This window comes from Cheilinus undulatus, linkage group 16, assembly GCF_018320785.1.
Source record: "Cheilinus undulatus linkage group 16, ASM1832078v1, whole genome shotgun sequence".
In the NCBI taxonomy this organism is placed as follows: domain Eukaryota; kingdom Metazoa; phylum Chordata; class Actinopteri; order Labriformes; family Labridae; genus Cheilinus; species Cheilinus undulatus.
In genome coordinates, this window is record NC_054880.1 from 304,236 (window position 1) to 323,645 (window position 19,410).

The 19,410-nt window shown below is 41.1% G+C and overlaps 1 protein-coding gene across 1 annotated transcript in view; it reads right to left on the minus strand.

The window, feature by feature from the left end:
* Positions 1–200: 200 nt before the first annotated feature.
* Positions 201–19,410, minus strand: part of bop1 (BOP1 ribosomal biogenesis factor) — a 28,932-nt gene continuing 9,722 nt past the window's right edge. Inside the window, exons 2-15 of the mRNA XM_041809287.1 lie at positions 15,652–15,864; positions 15,490–15,549; positions 12,849–13,003; positions 11,375–11,492; positions 10,981–11,295; positions 10,273–10,434; positions 8,561–8,641; positions 8,149–8,218; positions 5,175–5,307; positions 4,877–5,060; positions 3,762–4,053; positions 3,559–3,643; positions 1,320–1,427; positions 201–800 (exon numbers count right to left, since the gene is read on the minus strand). Of these exons, the coding sequence (XP_041665221.1) occupies positions 647–800; positions 1,320–1,427; positions 3,559–3,643; positions 3,762–4,053; positions 4,877–5,060; positions 5,175–5,307; positions 8,149–8,218; positions 8,561–8,641; positions 10,273–10,434; positions 10,981–11,295; positions 11,375–11,492; positions 12,849–13,003; positions 15,490–15,549; positions 15,652–15,864 (2,130 nt within the window). The 3' untranslated portion in view covers positions 201–646. The remainder of the gene's footprint in view (positions 801–1,319; positions 1,428–3,558; positions 3,644–3,761; positions 4,054–4,876; positions 5,061–5,174; positions 5,308–8,148; positions 8,219–8,560; positions 8,642–10,272; positions 10,435–10,980; positions 11,296–11,374; positions 11,493–12,848; positions 13,004–15,489; positions 15,550–15,651; positions 15,865–19,410) is intronic.

The window sequence follows — 19,410 nt, forward strand, 5'->3', positions numbered from 1 at the left end:
ACTGTCTGCCTTCTGACACCTGAGCTTTGTGTAGAATGCATTTTTAGTTTCTCCCACTTATTTAGGAGTGTGAACATCAGTCTGGTCTTTGAACAGACATTTCTGAGAAACTGTCCTTTCCAAAATCCACATAAAATCTGTAAAACTTAATATACCGACTAGTCTGTGTTAGCTAAACAAACAAGCAAACAAACAAAGGGTCCAGGAGGTTTCAGTTTAATAAAAAATAACAACATTGGGGTCAAAGTCACAAAAATTACAGAACAACCAGCTGTAAGTCTCCTAGCAACCATCACCCCTTCAAGTAGGTTGCTAGGAGACCACAGGAAGAATTACAGAACAACATCCATGTTCTGGTAGCCACGTTGGTGGTCAGACTGGTTGTGGTAGCTGGGCTGGCTGGTTGGTACCCAGGCTAACTGGTTGGTAGCCAGATTAGATGGTTAGTAGCCAGGATAGTTGGTTGGTTGGTTGATAGCCAGGCTTGTTGGTTGGTAGTCAGGCTAGTTGGTGAGTAACCGGGCTAGTTGGTTGGTAGCCAGGCTAGTTGGTAACCGGGCTAGTTGGTGAGTAGCTGGGCTAGTTGGTTGGTAGCCAGGCTAGTTGGTTGGTAGCCAGGTTAGCTGACTGGTAGCCAGGCAAATGGCTAGGTGAAGAGTCTGATGGTAGCGTCAGCTCCAGAGGAGAAGATCCATGGCTGTGTGGGATGAAAGGTCATGTCCAGAACACCGAGGTCATGAGTGATCACATGACCTTTGAGAACCTTCACTGGAACAATGAGTGGGTTCTGGAGCAGATCACTGACAGAGAGAGAGAGATGAGTTAGCGTGGTAGCAACGCGGTCTGACAGCTTAGACACGTGGTTGAGAACGGACAACATGCTACTGGTTCTGTTATTATCATGTGTTATCCTGTGGTGGCATATTTGACATGGAGCAACATGTTCTAGCATGTAGTAGTGTGTTCTGGCATGTAGTAGCGTGTTGTGGCGTGTCGAAGCATGTTCTAGCATGTAGTAGTGTGTTCTGGCATGTAGTAGCGTGTTGTGGCGTGTCGAAGCATGTTCTAGCATGTAGTAGTGTGTTCTGGCATGTAGTAGCGTGTTGTGGCGTGTCGAAGCATGTTCTAGCATGTAGTAGTGTGTTCTGGCATGTAGTAGCGTGTTGTGGTGTGTCGTAGCGTGTTCTGGCGTGTAGTAGCGTGTTCTGGCATGTAGTAGCGTGTTGTGGCATGTGGAAGCATGTTCTGGCGTGTAGTAGCGTGTTCTGGCATGTCTTAGCGTGTTCTGGCGTGTCGTAGCGTGTTCTGGCAATTATTACTTGTAAACGGTCCCATGGCAGACGATGACTGATCCATCGTCTGACGCTGAAGCAAACAATGGGTACTGTCTGTGAAAGGCCACACCCCTCACGGCTTTCTTATGGTGCCTGTAGACAGGAAGTGATCATGACATCATCAGACCAGCCTGACAAGCTGCAGATACAGACATGCTCCGAAATCTCAGCATCGCCTCATATCTGACTACAGAAACAGCTGTCATGATTGACAGGAATGATTGACAGCTGAGGATGATTGACAGGAATGATTGACAGGAATGATTGACAGCTGAGGATGATTGACAGGAATGATTGACAGGAATGATTGACAGGAATGATTGACAGCTGAGGATGATTGACAGGAATGATAAACAGGAATGATTGACAGGAATGATTGACAGCTGAGGATGATTGACAGTTAGGAATGTTTGAAAGCTGAGGATGATTGACAGATAGGAATGATTGACAGCTGAGGATGATTGACAGATAGGAATGATTGATAGCTGAGGATGATTGACAGTTAGGAATGATTGAAAGCTGAGGATGATTGACAGTTGAGGATGATTGACAGGAATGATTGACAGCTGAGGGTGATTGACAGGTATGATTGATAGCTGAGGATGATTGACAGTTGAGGATGATTGACAGGAATGATTGACAGGAATGATTGACAGCTGAGGATGATTGACAGTTAGGAATGATTGACAGCTGAGGATGATTGACAGTTAGGAATGATTGACAGCTGAGGATGATTGACAGGAATGATTGACAGCTGAGGATGATTGACAGTTAGGAATGATTGACAGCTGAGGATGATTGACAGTTAGGAATGATTGAAAGTTGAGGATGATTGACAGGAATGATTGACAGCTGAGGATGATTGACAGGTATGATTGATAGCTGAGGATGATTGACAGTTGAGGATGATTGACAGGAATGATTGACAGCTGAGGGTGATTGACAGGTATGATTGATAGCTGAGGATGATTGACAGTTGAGGATGATTGACAGGAATGATTGACAGGAATGATTGACAGCTGAGGATGATTGACAGGTATGATTGATAGCTGAGGATAATTGACAGTTGAGGATGATTGACAGTTAGGAATGATTGACAGCTGAGGATGATTGACAGTTAGGAATGATTGACAGCTGAGGATGATTGACAGTTAGGAATGATTGACAGCTGAGGATGATTGACAGTTAGGAATGATTGAAAGCTGAGGATGATTGACAGTTGAGGATGATTGACAGGAATGATTGACAGCTGAGGGTGATTGACAGGTATGATTGATAGCTGAAGATGATTGACAGTTGAGGATGATTGACAGGAATGATTGACAGGAATGATTGACAGCTGAGGATGATTGACAGGTATGATTGATAGCTGAGGATAATTGACAGTTGAGGATGATTGACAGGTATGATTGATAGGTGAGGATGATTGACAGTTGAGGATGATTGACAGGTGTGACTGATCGCTGAGGATGATTGACAGGTATGATTTATAGCTGAGGATGATTGACAGGTATGATTGATAGCTGAGGATGATTGACAGTTGAGGATGATTGACAGGAATGATTGATAGCTGAGGATGATTGACAGGTATGATTGATAGCTGAGGATGATTGACAGTTGAGGATGATTGACAGGAATGATTGATAGCTGAGGGTGATTGACAGGTATGATTGATAGCTGAGGATGATTGATAGCTGAGGATGATTGACAGTTGAGGATGATTGACAGGAATGATTGATAGCTGAGGGTGATTGACAGGTATGATTGATAGCTGAGGATGATTGACAGTTGAGGATGATTGACAGGAATGATTGACAGCTGAGGGTGATTGACAGGTATGATTGATAGCTGAGGATGATTGACAGTTGAGGATGATTGACAGGAATGATTGACAGCTGAGGGTGATTGACAGGTATGATTGATAGCTGAGGATGATTGACAGTTGAGGATGATTGACAGGAATGATTGACAGCTGAGGGTGATTGACAGGAATGATTGATAGCTGAAGATGATTGACAGGAATAGTTGATAGCTGAGGATGATTGACAGGAATGATTGACAGCTGAGGAAGATTGACAGTTAGGAATGATTGACAAGAATGATTGACAGTTAGGAATGATTGACAAGAATGATTGACAGTTAGGAATGATTGACAGGAATGTTTGATAGCTGAGGATGATTGACAGGAATGATTGACAGCTTAAGATGATTGAAAGGCACTTACCGTAGCATCCTGTAGGGCTTGGTGGAGAGGTCAAGGTCAAACCAGCTCAGTCTGCAGTCGTAGCTCCCACAGATCACATGATCACCTGCACACAGACACAGAGGCTAACACAGACTCCGCCCTCATCAGTGATGTCACCTTCTTAGTATCTACATTAGACCCTGTTCTCTATTGGTCCCTGTTCCCTAGGACTCGTGGCGTACCTGTGGGGTGGACCGCCATGCTGGAGATCCATTTGGAGTTGGCCTGTAGTTTTTTAGTCATTTCCTGTTTGACCAGGTTGTAGATCCGGACGGAGCGCTGCGTCGCTACAAAGAAGTAGGGCCTGATGGGGTGGAAGGATACGCTCTGTACCAGGCCTTTGTTCTTCCTGAAGGGGTTCTGGCTCCGCCTCCGGCTCACCTGGTGGATCAACACCTGCAGGTGACTCGAGTGATCTGGCATCACGGAGGCCAGGTAATCTCCTTTGGCGTGCCACACCACCTGCTGGACGGCCTGCAGAAAAACAGACACTGATCAGGTCAGCTGACCACATACACGGCCAGGTTAGTCCACAGGTATGCTCGCCGGTTCACCTGGTGTTCAGGTACGTGTCTGGGTCAGGAGGTACTTAATATGCTCATATGTACACACCCGAGGTTCCTGGATAAACCACCAGGGGGAAGCAGAGAGCGCGGGCTGTATGAAACTACCAGTCATACAGACATGAATAAAACTCCTCTGAGAACAGAATGGCCGTGGTGTTACAGTTTCAGTGGTGACTGTGCTAACTGGTGACATTCAGCCAGTCCAGGCTCCCAGTTGTCATTCCAGTCTGACCAGTACCCCACCAGGTTTATCATCTTAGTAGTTCTTCAGTGGTTCCATTGAAAGCATTTTATGACCAAACAAAGGAGAAAAGTGTTTAAAGATTAGAAGTTTAGACTCAATATCTGGTCTAAGGTCTGGTTTGGTCCAAGTCCAAGTCTGCAGGTTTGTAAGACTAAGTCAGTGGTGATGTCACCTCCACAGTCCCGGTCAGCGTTAAGTCACCAGTTACCATGGTTGCTGGTTAAACTGATGCAATCTTTGTTATTTTTACAGGTTTAAACATGGACTTCAAGTCAGACTGATCCGCCTCACCTGGCCTGACAGCCATGTTTGTCTCTGTAGAGACCGTGACACCTGAAGGATGTGGATCATAGTGTCAGGCCTCATGTCCGTTCATTTCTGAGGATGTTCACAGCTGAAGCGACACAGAGGATGCCATCATCATGCAGCTAACAGGAAGTGAAAGGAAGTACATCTCTGGTCTGCCTAATCCTACAGGTGAACTCACCTTGGGGTGTTGGATTTTAAGGCGGATGCCCTGGTTAAGCTCCTCCCCCTCTGCATCAATCCATGTGACTATACTCTCCCCCTCCAAAGCCTCCTCCTCTTCATGGCTTGTTAAGAGATGATCTGATGACGAGATTACCTGACGGTCCGCCAGGAAGGGAGCCAGGATCACGACTACAGAGTCCCTGAAGGGCAGACAGACGGACGACATTTATAATCAATAATAGCCCTGATAAAGACAGATGACCTTTATAATCAATAATCAATAATGGCCCTGATGAAGACAGGCGGATGCTTACTGGGAGACAGCCAGCAGGCAGACTGAGGGGTTGGGGTTCCAGGCCACACTCTTCACAGGACCGCCAACCTGGACCGTCTTCAGACAGCGAGACGAACAAACCTCCCAGAACCTGACGGAGCCGTCATCACTACCTGGACCGGTAAATAAATACACAGGAAGTTAAACACAGGTAGAGAAATACACAAGAAGTTTAACACAGGTAGATAAATATACAAGAAGTTAAACACAGGTAGATAAATACACAGGAAGTTAAACATAGATAGAGAAATACACAGGAAGTTAAACACAGGTAGAGAAATACACAGGAAGTTTAACACAGGTAGAGAAATACACAGGAAGTTTAACACAAGTAGATAAATACACAAGAAGTTTAACACAGGTAGATAAATACACAAGAAGTTTAACACAGGTAGAGAAATACACAAGAAGTTTAACACAGGTAGAGAAATACACAAGAAGTTTAACACAGGTAGAGAAATACACAAGAAGTTTAACGCAGGTAGAGAAATACACAGGAAGTTTAACACAGGTAGAGAAATACACAAGAAGTTTAACACAGGTAGAGAAATACACAGGAAGTTAAACATAGATAGAGAAATACACAGGAAGTTAAACATAGAGAAATACACAGGAAGTTTAACACAGGTAGATAAATATACAAGAAGTTAAACACAGGTAGATAAATATACAAGAAGTTAAACACAGGTAGAGAAATACACAGGAAGTTAAACATAGAGAAATACACAGGAAGTTAAACATAGATAGAGAAATACACAGGAAGTTAAACATAGAGAAATACACAGGAAGTTTAACACAGGTAGATAAATACACAAGAAGTTTAACACAGGTAGATAAATACACAGGAAGTTTAACACAGGTAGAGAAATACACAAGAAGTTAAACACAGGTAGAGAAATACACAGGAAGTTAAACATAGATAAATACACAGGACGTTTAACACAGGTAGAGAAATACACAAGAAGTTAAACACAGGTAGAGAAATACACAGGAAGTTAAACACAGGTAGAGAAATACACAGGAAGTTTAACGCAGGTAGAGAAATACACAAGAAGTTAAACACAGGTAGAGAAATACACAAGAAGTTAAACACAGGTAGAGAAATACACAAGAAGTTAAACACAGGTAGAGAAATACACAAGAAGTTAAACACAGGTAGAGAAATACACAAGAAGTTAAACATAGATAAATACACAGGACGTTTAACACAGGTAGAGAAATACACAAGAAGTTTAACACAGGTAGAGAAATACACAAGAAGTTAAACACAGGTAGAGAAATACACAAGAAGTTAAACACAGGTAGAGAAATACACAAGAAGTTAAACACAGGTAGAGAAATACACAAGAAGTTAAACACAGGTAGATAAATACACAGGACGTTTAACACAGGTAGAGAAATACACAAGAAGTTTAACACAGGTAGAGAAATACACAGGAAGTTAAACACAGGTTTATTAACACCAGTAGATGGACTAGACTAGACTGTCTGCCACTCCACAGGCACTGTCCCAGACCTCCATGTGAAACTGAAAAGGCTGGTCAGCCATGGCAGCCCAACAATATCCAAAGCCTTTACCATCATAGGGAAAATGTCAACCACACCCTGCGCCTTCCCACTGGGGAGCTTTTTGACCACCTCAGTGACTTCCCCAAAGATGTAGATGATTCCCACAGATCCTCAGGCTCCTCAGAGGAGGACGTGTTTGATAGGTTCAGGAGTTCCTTAAAGTGTTCCTTCCAAGGCTCAATGATGTCCCCAGTCTGGGCCAGCAGTTTACTCCTGCTGGTAACAGCCTGAGAAGAGCCCTGCCCTTCCCTCCTGAGATGTGAACAGTTTACCAGAGCATCTTTGGGGCCAGCCGAAACTTCTTCTCCATAGCCTCTCCAAACTCCTCCCACACCCAGGGTTTTGCTTCTGCAACAGCTGGAGCCGCAGCCCTCCAAGCCATCCGGTACCTGTCAGCTGCCTCCAGAGGCCCCGGGGCTAACCAAGACTAAAAGGCCTCCTTCTTCGGTCTCTCTTCAGGGGTTGCCACCACAGCAGGCATCAGTGACCTTCTGGCCACAGCTTCCAGCCGCCGCTTTCACAAAGGCTTTGAACATAGACCACTCAGACTCCATGTCCCAAGCCTCCCATGGGACGCACAAGAAGTTCGTCCCAGAGGTGGGAGTTGAAGATCTCACCAAAGGACGCTCCAACTTTGCCCATACGACTCGTTTAGGTTTAATATGTCTGTCCAGCTGCCACCCAAACTCACCACTTGATGGTGATCATGACAGCTCCTATCTTCAATGTCTAGGACATACGACCACAGATCTGATGAAAGGACAGTGAAGTCGTTCATAGATCTTTGGCCTAGGGTGCCCTGGTACCAGGTACTCTTATTAGCACACCTGTGCTTGAACATGGTGATTGGTATGGCCGATCCTTGACTAGCACAGAGGTCCGATAATAACACACCTCTTAGACTGAGATCAGGCTGGCAGTCCCCCCCCGCCTACCCCCCTCCAGGTGTCTCCATTATTGTCCACGTGAGCCTTGAAGTCTCCCAGTAGAACAGCGGTGTCCCCAGGAGGCACCCTTTTCAGGACCCCACCCAGAGACCCCAAACTGTCCGTTAACTCCGCACCAACAACAGTCAGAGTCTTCCTCAACCACAAAGAGGCGACTCACTCTTACCCTGGGCAACTCCTGCGTGAAAGAGTCCAGTCCCTCCTCTGAAGTTCTGTGTGTGGAGGAAAGCCCACCTATGTCTAGTAGGTGGTCCTCCACCTCCGGCACCAGCTCCAGAGAGGAGACATTCCTGGTGCCAAAGACCAGTAACAATAATCAGATTAACCAAAGCTGTTCCCAACACAGTTAAACACACACATAGGGGGGAGTTAACGAGCACACCTGTCCAGGTAACCCGATCAGAATTCATCAGATGACATCATCATGGTGGTTGTTACCTGAGGCGAGCCACTGTCCTGATGGAGACACGCTGATGGAGCGAACCAGGCCGCTGTGACCACGATATACCTGGAGTGACACAGACGGTTCAGATGGGTTAGCTCAGCGCCATGATTCTCTCTGCTAGCTTTAAAGGCAAGGATGGAACGTTTTAGAGTTTACAGGATGACATATTCAAAGACAAAGGGCAGAACATTCATGAGGCTGGGGGTGTTGGAGGCTCTCCCCTCCATTTTTGTCAAAGACAAGGCCATAGTTGGCAAGATGTGGGTGGAGCAGCTCCTCACCAGCTCCACCCACTTTTCCAAAAGTAGTCAACATGAGGGAAAGATTGTTGGTATACCTGTAATCGAATGATGATAGAGAGATAAAGAACACTGAATTTGTTATAACTGAGTGTGATCGTGTTACCAGGGACTGCGTGGTCGGAAACGGCTGCAGGTCTTTAGGTTTGGGAAGTTTGGGGATCAGATCCTCTGGATTGACGTTCACCTGCAAAACAGACAGACAGGTAAGTTTGAAGACAGTGGTGTGGTCTGATTGGCTGTAATGACAGTGGTAAGGCAAGGCAAGGCAAGGCAAGTTTATTTGTATTGCACATTTCAGCAACAAGGCACTTCAAAGTGCTTCACACAGGTCATTAAAATTGATTGACAAAGGGAAAAAGAAACAAAATGAAAACATTTTAAACAAAGCATGTAAAAGGTGATTAAAAACAGCAAATAAGACCCACACAAGATAGACACATCCCTAGTGCCATTTGTCTGAATTTTATATGTATAAAATCCAAAAAAGATAAAAACACACATAGAAAGTTTTTTTAAAACGGCAAAAAAACCTCAACAAAGATAAAAACAGATATTAAAGTAAAAGCTACAGTGCAGAGTTTGAGCAAAAATGGAAGGTAAAAGGTAAAAAGTTTTTAGTCAAAGGCAGCAGTGAACAGGTGAGTCTTCAACCTTGATTTAAAAGAACTCAAACTCTCAGCAGACCTGATGTTTTCTGGGAGTTTGTTCCAGATATATGGAGCATAGAAACTGAACGCTGATCCTCCATGTTTGGTTCTGACTTTAGGGACACAGAGCAGACCTGCACCAGACCACCTGAGCGGTCTGGATGGTTCATACTGGACTAGAAGGTCTCTGATGTATTTTGGGCCTAAACCATTCGGAGCTTTATAAGCCAACAGGAGGATCTTAAAGTCTACTCTCTGAGAGACAGGGAGCCAGTGTAAAGACCTCAGACTAGGACTGATGTGGTCCACTCTCCTAGTCTTAGTGAGGACTCGAGCAGCAGCGTTCTGGATCAGCTGCAGCTGTCTGATAGACTTTATAGGCAGACCAGTAAAGATCCTGTTCCAGTAGTCAACTGGACTGAAGATAAATGCATGAACCAGTTTTCAAGGTCCTACTGTGACATTAGTCCTTTAATCCTAGAAATATTCTTGAGGTGATAATACGCTGACTTTGTCATTGTTTTTATGTGGTTTTGAAATTTAGGTCTGAATCCATGACAGCACCCAGATTTCTGGCCTGGTCTGAGGTTTTTAACTGAAGTGACTGGAGCTGCATGCTGATTTTCAGAGAGTCCTCCTTGGGTCCAAAAACAACCACCTCAGTTTTTTCTCTGTTTAACTGGAGAAAATTATGGCACATCCATTCGGTAATTTGTTCCATGCATTTACCCAGTGCTTGTAAGGGGCTATAGTCACCTGGGGACATTGAAATGTAGAGCTGTGTGTCATCTGCATAGTTATGGTAGTTTATTTTGTTGTTTTCTATGATCTGAGCAAGTGGAAGCATGTAGATGTTAAACAGAAGAGGCCCCAGGATGGAGCCTTGAGGGACTCCACATGTAATTCTGGTCTGCTCAGATTTTAAGTTACCTACTGACACAAAATAATCCCTGCCCTTTAAGTAGGTTGCAAACCAATCAAGAACTGTGCCAGACAGTCCCGCCCAGTTTTCCAGTCAATCAAGTAATCTATTATGGTCGAGTGTGTCAGTGGCTGATTGGCTGTAATGACAGTGGTGTGGTCTGATTGGCTGTAATGACAGTGGTGTGGTCTGATTGGCTGTAATGACAGTGGTGTGGTCTGATTGGCTGAAGATGGTCAGTCTCACCCTCATCTTCCTCTGGCGGGGGCACAGGTAGAGGTCAAGGCAGCGTTCAAAGCGTTCGTGGATGAACCGAGGAAAGGCTGGAACGTGGCGAAGGCTGGAGAACGTGCGAGGAATAAACGGGTACTTCCTGTCAGCTGGATCCTGCTGCTCCCACAGAGCTCGCTGCAAACAGATACAGACAGCTGAGTGGATATGATACAACTGTGCTGTCAACTATTGAAAAAGTCAGAGTAGTGGGGATGAGGGGACTGTCTCTTTAAGGCAGCATTGGTTCAAAAATACGGCTGAAGAGACCTGACCACAGACGACCTCACTAAGAGTCCCAACATTCTATCGCATACACACGCATGTAAAAGTCTGAGAGCCAAAATCCTCATCAAACTTTAACAGGAATGATTAAAAACCCTTCCCAGAGGTAAGCTTTGTTAAGGTACTCTACGGTTCTATAGAGTTGTTGTTCTACAGTTATTCAGGTTCTATGTGGATGTGTTCTTTACGTAATTTGTCGTCTACCCTCTTGTTCTATGTTATTGTTTTCCACATGTATTCATTGTGGTGTACAACATTCAACTCCTTGTCTGTGATCAGGTACTCCAGATTCATTATCTCGTTCTAGGCGGTTGATGTTCTGTGTATTCAGGCTCTATGTGGTTGTATTCTTCCTGTTGTTTGGCGTTCTTTGTGAATTTCAGTGGCATGTGGCTTCACCTCCTCATCGGTGAACAGGTACTCTGGCGGTGGATTGTAGGACTCGTGGTGTCCGGGTAGAGGGATTTTGGGGGCGGGCAGGTGCATCCTGTGTTTTGCGAGGATGGAGGCGTCGTCGTTGGCCCACAGGTCATAGTAGCGCCCCCCTGTGTCTCTGCGTTCTCGCCGCGGTTTGATCCAGCCCATCTTGATGGCGTGGACAAGTTTGGACACCTTCTCTTTCTCCAGCAGAGATGGGATGAACGAGCGTTTGTCAGCCGGCCGGTTTGTGACAGGGTGAAGCATCACGTCCTGACTGAAGAACTCCACCTGAGGCTGGGGACAGAGACACCAACACCTGATAAGACCGACATCAAAAAGGGGGCGGGGCTAAAAACAGGTCAGAGGAGCTCACCTGGTACTCGTTAAAGTTGACGTCTCCAAACTGTCCTCTCTGCAGGCGCTGCACCAGCTCCACCTGCTCATCTGACAGGACCACGTCAGCACCAGTCTGACCGTCCTCCACTGTCCTCCTAAAGACAGACAACAGTTAGCTTAGCATCGTTAGCAAACAGACAGCTGTTAGCTTAGCATCGTTAGCAAACCGACAGCTGTTAGCTTAGCATCGTTAGCAAACCGACAGCTGTTAGCTTAGCATCCTTAGCAAACAGACAGCTGTTAGCTTAGCATCGTTAGCAAAGAGACAGCTGTTAGCTTAGCATCATTAGCAAACAGACAGCAGTTAGCTTAGCATCAATAGCAAACAGACAGCTGTTAGCTTAGCATCGTTAGCAAACAGACAGCTGTTAGCTTAGCATCGTTAGCAAAGAGACAGCAGTTAGCTTAGCATCATTAGCAAACAGACAGCAGTTAGCTTAGCATCATTAGCAAACAGACAGCTGTTAGCTTAGCATCGTTAGCAAAGAGACAGCTGTTAGCTTAGCATCGTTAGCAAAGAGACAGCTGTTAGCTTAGCATCGTTAGCAAAGAGACAGCTGTTAGCTTAGCATCGTTAGCAAAGAGACAGCTGTTAGCTTAGCATCATTAGCAAACAGACAGCTGTTAGCTTAGCATCGTTAGCAAAGAGACAGCTGTTAGCTTAGCATCATTAGCAAACAGACAGCTGTTAGCTTAGCATCGTTAGCAAAGAGACAGCTGTTAGCTTAGCATCATTAGCAAAGAGACAGCTGTTAGCTTAGCATCATTAGCAAACAGACAGCAGTTAGCTCAGCATCGTTAGCAAACAGACAGCTGTTAGCTTAGCATCGTTAACAAAGAGACAGCTGTTAGCTTAGCATCATTAGCAAACAGACAGCAGTTAGCTCAGCATCGTTAGCAAACAGACAGCAGTTAGCTTAGCATCGTTAGCAAACAGACAGCTGTTAGCTTAGCATTGTTAGCAAAGAGACAGCTGTTAGCTTAGCATCGTTAGCAAAGAGACAGCTGTTAGCTTAGCATCGTTAGCAAACAGACAGCAGTTAGCTCAGCATCGTTAGCAAACAGACAGCTGTTAGCTTAGCATCGTTAGCAAACAGACAGCTGTTAGCTTAGCATCGTTAGCAAAGAGACAGCTGTTAACTTAGCATCGTTAGCAAAGAGACAGCTGTTAGCTTAGCATCATTAGCAAACAGACAGCTGTTAGCTTAGCATCGTTAGCAAAGAGACAGCTGTTAGCTTAGCATCGTTAGCAAAGAGACAGCTGTTAGCTTAGCATCCTTAGCAAAGAGACAGCTGTTAGCTTAACATCGTTAGCAAACAGACAGCTGTTAGCTTAGCATTGTTAGTACAGAGACAGCTGTTAGCTTAGCATCAGTAGCAAAGAGACAGTGGTTAGCTTAGCATCATTAGCAGCCCTGCCTTCAACATTAGCATCATGACATCATGCTAACCAATAGTCTGGGTTCTCCATCTTGTCCAGGAAGTTATCGAGCTCGTCCTTGTTCCTGATTGGTCTGGAGATCTTCTTCCCGTCCAAGTCGTAGCCAATGTGAGGGAAGTCTTTGTACCACTCCAAAGGAACATTCCCCACCGTATTCCTGATGTCCTGTAGGAATTTAAAAAAAACATTAGAGAACCGGCAGATCATTCGTCTCTGAAAAGATGGCTGGGAAAGACTGGAACATGAAGAATATTACTGAGAACATCAGAAAGAATATCAGATAGAACATCTCTGAGAACATCAGAAAGAATATCAGATAGAACATCTCTGAGAACATCAGAAAGAATATCAGATAGGACATCTCTGAGAACATCAGAAAGAATATCAGATAGGACATCTCTGAGAACATCAGAAAGAATATCAGATAGGACATCTCTGAGAACATCAGAAAGAATATCAGAGAGAACATCTCTGAGAACATCAGAAAGAATATCAGACAGGACATCTCTGAGAACATCAGATAGAACATCTCTGAGAACATCAGAAAGAATATCAGATAGGACATCTCTGAGAACATCAGATAGAACATCTCTGAGAACATCAGAAAGAATATCAGATAGGACATCATTGAGAACATCAGATAGAACATCTCTGAGAACATCAGAAAGAATATCAGATAGAACATCTCTGAGAACATCAGAAAGAATATCAGATAGAACATCTCTGAGAACATCAGAAAGAATATCAGATAGGACATCATTGAGAACATCAGATAGAACATCTCTGAGAACATCAAATAGAACATCTCTGAGAACATCAGACAGAACATCTCTGAGAACATCAGATAGAACATCTCTGAGAACATCAGATAGAACATCTCTGAGAACATCAGAAAGAATATCAGATAGGACATCTCTGAGAACATCAGAAAGAATATCAGATAGGACATCATTGAGAACATCAGAAAGAATATCAGATAGAACATCTCTGAGAACATCAGAAAGAATATCACATAGGACATCTCTGAGAACATCAGAAAGAATATCAGATAGGACATCTCTGAGAACATCAGAAAGAATATCAGATAGGACATCTCTGAGAACATCAGAAAGAATATCAGATAGGACATCTCTGAGAACATCAGAAAGAATATCAGATAGAACATCTCTGAGAACATCAGAAAGAATATCAGACAGGACATCTCTGAGAACATCAGAAAGAATATCAGATAGGACATCTCTGAGAACATCAGATAGAACATCTCTGAGAACATCAGAAAGAATATCAGATAGGACATCATTGAGAACATCAGATAGAACATCTCTGAGAACATCAGAAAGAATATCAGATAGAACATCTCTGAGAACATCAGAAAGAATATCAGATAGAACATCTCTGAGAACATCAGAAAGAATATCAGATAGGACATCATTGAGAACATCAGATAGAACATCTCTGAGAACATCAAATAGAACATCTCTGAGAACATCAGACAGAACATCTCTGAGAACATAAGATAGAACATCTCTGAGAACATCAGATAGAACATCTCTGAGAACATCAGAAAGAATATCAGATAGGACATCTCTGAGAACATCAGAAAGAATATCAGATAGGACATCTCTGAGAACATCAGAAAGAATATCAGATAGAACATCTCTGAGAACATCAGAAAGAATATCAGATAGGACATCATTGAGAACATCAGATAGAACATCTCTGAGAACATCAGATAGAACATCTCTGAGAACATCAGACAGAACATCTCTGAGAACATCAGATAGAACATCTCTGAGAACATCAGAAAGAATATCAGATAGGACATCTCTGAGAACATCAGAAAGAATATCAGGTAGGACATCACTGAGAACATCAGATAGAACATCTCTGAGAACATCAGAAAGAATATCAGATAGGACATCATTGAGAACATCAGAAAGAATATCACATAGGACATCTCTGAGAACATCAGAAAGAATATCACATAGGACATCTCTGAGAACATCAGAAAGAATATCAGATAGGACATCTCTGAGAACATCAGAAAGAATATCAGATAGAACATCTCTGAGAACATCAGAAAGAATATCACATAGGACATCTCTGAGAACATCAGAAAGAATATCAGATAGGACATCTCTGAGAACATCAGAAAGAATATCAGATAGAACATCTCTGAGAACATCAGAAAGAATATCAGATAGAACATCTCTGAGAACATCAGAAAGAATATCAGATAGAACATCTCTGAGAACATCAGAAAGAATATCAGAGAGGACATCACTGAGAACATCAGATAGAGAACCTTCAGGACATAACTTACTGACCAGACCTCTGGAGAATAGAACAGAACATGAAGCCACTTACAGAACTTCTCTGAGGACAAGAGTGAGAACATGGCAGAATAAGACTGAGAATAGGCAGGGAACAAGGCAGAGAACATGACAACATACGACTAAGAAGGTGATTTAGAGAACAGGACAGGGAACATGATTTAAACTCTGAGGAATTACAAAGAGTTACAGGGAAACAAAAGAACCAGACAGAATGTTAAATGAGAGCTTTTAGAACCCCAGGAGAACATACTAGACAACAAAGTAAAGGCAGAGCGGCTCAGAGATAGTGTTAGAACCCTTTAGACCCCGTCTCACCTCTTCATCTGAGGAGTCGTGCTGGTATTCATCTTCTTGGCGTTCTCCCCCCACGTTCTCCTGCAGACAGAAAACACAGAGGATTTTCTAAAGGAGAACAGCTGAAGGTATCATATGTTTTATAATCAGCCAATCAGCTGTCAGACATTCAGGTAGCCCCACCTTCTGAGTATGCTCCACATCTTCATCATCGTCATCCTCCACATCTTCAACATCGTTCTCATCACCATTCTCCTGGTTGTCGTCGTCCTCACTGTCACTCCCAGAATCCTCCAGTCCTGAGTAGACGCTGTCCTCACTGTCACTCAGATCTTCATCGTAGTCGTCGTTCTGTTTGTTCTCATCCTCAGAACGTTTGCTGTTGAAGATGAACACCTGAAGAAGAACAGAACAGTCGCTTCAGGTCCCTCAGGATTTACACCACAACAGAACGTACCATTTCTCTGTCTTCAATATCTAGAATATTAACATTTTATTCTCTGTCTTCATAATACTCTATATGGGTACATTCTACTCTCTGACTTCAATATCTAGAATATTAACATTTTATTCTCTGTCTTCATAATACTCTATATGGGTACATTCTATTCTCTGACTTCAATATCTAGAATATTAACATTTTATTCTCTGTCTTCATAATACTCTATATGGGTACATTCTATTCTCTGACTTCAATATCTAGAATATTAACATTCTATTCTCTGACTTCATAATAATCTATATGGTTACATTCTGTTCTCTGACTTCATAATAATCTATATGGTTACATTCTGTTCTCTGCCTTCATAATAATCTATATGGTTACATTCTGTTCTCTGACTTCATAATAATCTATATGGTTACATTCTGTTCTCTGACTTCAATATCTAGAATATTAACATTTTATTCTCTGTCTTCATAATACTCTATATGGGTACATTCTATTCTCTGACTTCAATATCTAGAATATTAACATTTTATTCTCTGTCTTCATAATACTCTATATGGGTACATTCTATTCTCTGACTTCAATATCTAGAATATTAACATTCTATTCTCTGTCTTCATAATAATCTATATGGTTACATTCTTTTCTCTGACTTCAATATCTAAAATATTAACATTCTATTCTCTGACTTCATAATAATCTATATGGTTACATTCTGTTCTCTGACTTCATAATAATCTATATGGTTACATTCTGTTCTCTGCCTTCATAATAATCTATATGGTTACATTCTGTTCTCTGCCTTCATAATAATCTATATGGTTACATTCTGTTCTCTGACTTCATAATAATCTATATGGGTACATTCTACTCTCTGACTTCAATATCTAGAATATTAACATTTTATTCTCTGTCTTCATAATACTCTATATGGGTACATTCTATTCTCTGACTTCAATATCTAGAATAGTTACATTTTATTCTCTGACTTCATAATAATCTATATGGTTACATTCTTTTCTCTGACTTCAATATCTAGAATATTAACATTCTATTCTCTGACTTCATAATAATCTATATGGTTACATTCTGTTCTCTGACTTCATAATAATCTATATGGTTACATTCTGTTCTCTGACTTCATAATAATCTATATGGTTACATTCTTTTCTCTGACTTCAATATCTAGAATATTAACATTCTATTCTCTGACTTCATAATAATCTATATGGTTACATTCTGTTCTCTGACTTCATAATAATCTATATGGTTACATTCTGTTCTCTGCCTTCATAATAATCTATATGGTTACATTCTGTTCTCTGACTTCAATATCTAGAATATTAACATTCTATTCTCTGCCTTCATAATAATCTATATGGTTACATTCTGTTCTCTGACTTCATAATAATCTATATGGTTACATTCTGTTCTCTGACTTCATAATAATCTATATGGTTACATTCTGTTCTCTGACTTCATAATAATCTATATGGTTACATTCTGTTCTCTGACTTCATAATAATCTATATGGTTACATTCTGTTCTCTGACTTCATAATAATCTATATGGTTACATTCTGTTCTCTGTCTTCATAATACTCTATATGGGTACATTCTATTCTCTGACTTCAATATCTAGAATATTAACATTCTATTCTCTGTCTTCATAATACTCTATATGGGTACATTCTATTCTCTGTCTTTATAATACTCTATATGGGTACATTCTATTCTCTGACTTCAATATCTAGAATAGTTACATTTTATTCTCTGACTTCATAATAATCTATATGGTTACATTCTTTTCTCTGACTTCAATATCTAGAATATTAACATTCTATTCTCTGCCTTCATAATAATCTATATGGTTACATTCTGTTCTCTGACTTCATAATAATCTATATGGTTACATTCTGTTCTCTGACTTCATAATAATCTATATGGTTACATTCTGTTCTCTGACTTCATAATAATCTATATGGTTACATTCTGTTCTCTGCCTTCATAATACTCTATATGGGTACATTCTATTCTCTGACTTCAATATCTAGAATATTAACATTTTATTCTCTGTCTTCATAATACTCTATATGGGTACATTCTATTCTCTGACTTCAATATCTAGAATAGTTACATTTTATTCTCTGACTTCATAATAATCTATATGGTTACATTCTTTTCTCTGACTTCAATATCTAGAATATTAACATTCTATTCTCTGCCTTCATAATAATCTATATGGTTACATTCTGTTCTCTGACTTCATAATAATCTATATGGTTACATTCTGTTCTCTGACTTCATAATAATCTATATGGTTACATTCTTTTCTCTGACTTCAATATCTAGAATATTAACATTCTATTCTCTGCCTTCATAATAATCTATATGGTTACATTCTGTTCTCTGACTTCATAATAATCTATATGGTTACATTCTGTTCTCTGACTTCATAATAATCTATATGGTTACATTCTGTTCTCTGACTTCATAATAATCTATATGGTTACATTCTTTTCTCTGACTTCAACATCTAGAATATTACCATTCTATTCTCTGCCTTCATAATAATCTATATGGTTACATTCTGTTCTCTGACTTCATAATAATCTATATGGTTACATTCTGTTCTCTGACTTCATAATAATCTATATGGTTACATTCTGTTCTCTGACTTCATAATAATCTATATGGTTACATTCTGTTCTCTGACTTCATAATAATCTATATGGTTACATTCTGTTCTCTGCCTTCATAATAATCTATATGGTTACATTCTGTTCTCTGACTTCATAATAATCTATATGGTTACATTCTGTTCTCTGCCTTCATAATAATCTATATGGTTACATTCTGTTCTCTGCCTTCATAATAATCTATATGGTTACATTCTGTTCTCTGACTTCATAATAATCTATATGGTTACATTCTTTTCTCTGACTTCAATATCGATAATATTAACATTCTATTCTCTGCCTTCATAATAATCTATATGGTTACATTCTGTTCTCTGACTTCATAATAATCTATATGGTTACATTCTGTTCTCTGACTTCATAATAATCTATATGGTTACATTCTTTTCTCTGACTTCAACATCTAGAATATTACCATTCTATTCTCTGCCTTCATAATAATCTATATGGTTACATTCTGTTCTCTGACTTCATAATAATCTATATGGTTACATTCTGTTCTCTGACTTCATAATAATCTATATGGTTACATTCTGTTCTCTGACTTCATAATAATCTATATGGTTACATTCTGTTCTCTGACTTCATAATAATCTATATGGTTACATTCTGTTCTCTGACTTCATAATAATCTATATGGTTACATTCTGTTCTCTGCCTTCATAATAATCTATATGGTTACATTCTGTTCTCTGCCTTCATAATAATCTATATGGTTACATTCTGTTCTCTGACTTCATAATAATCTATATGGTTACATTCTTTTCTCTGACTTCAATATCGATAATATTAACAT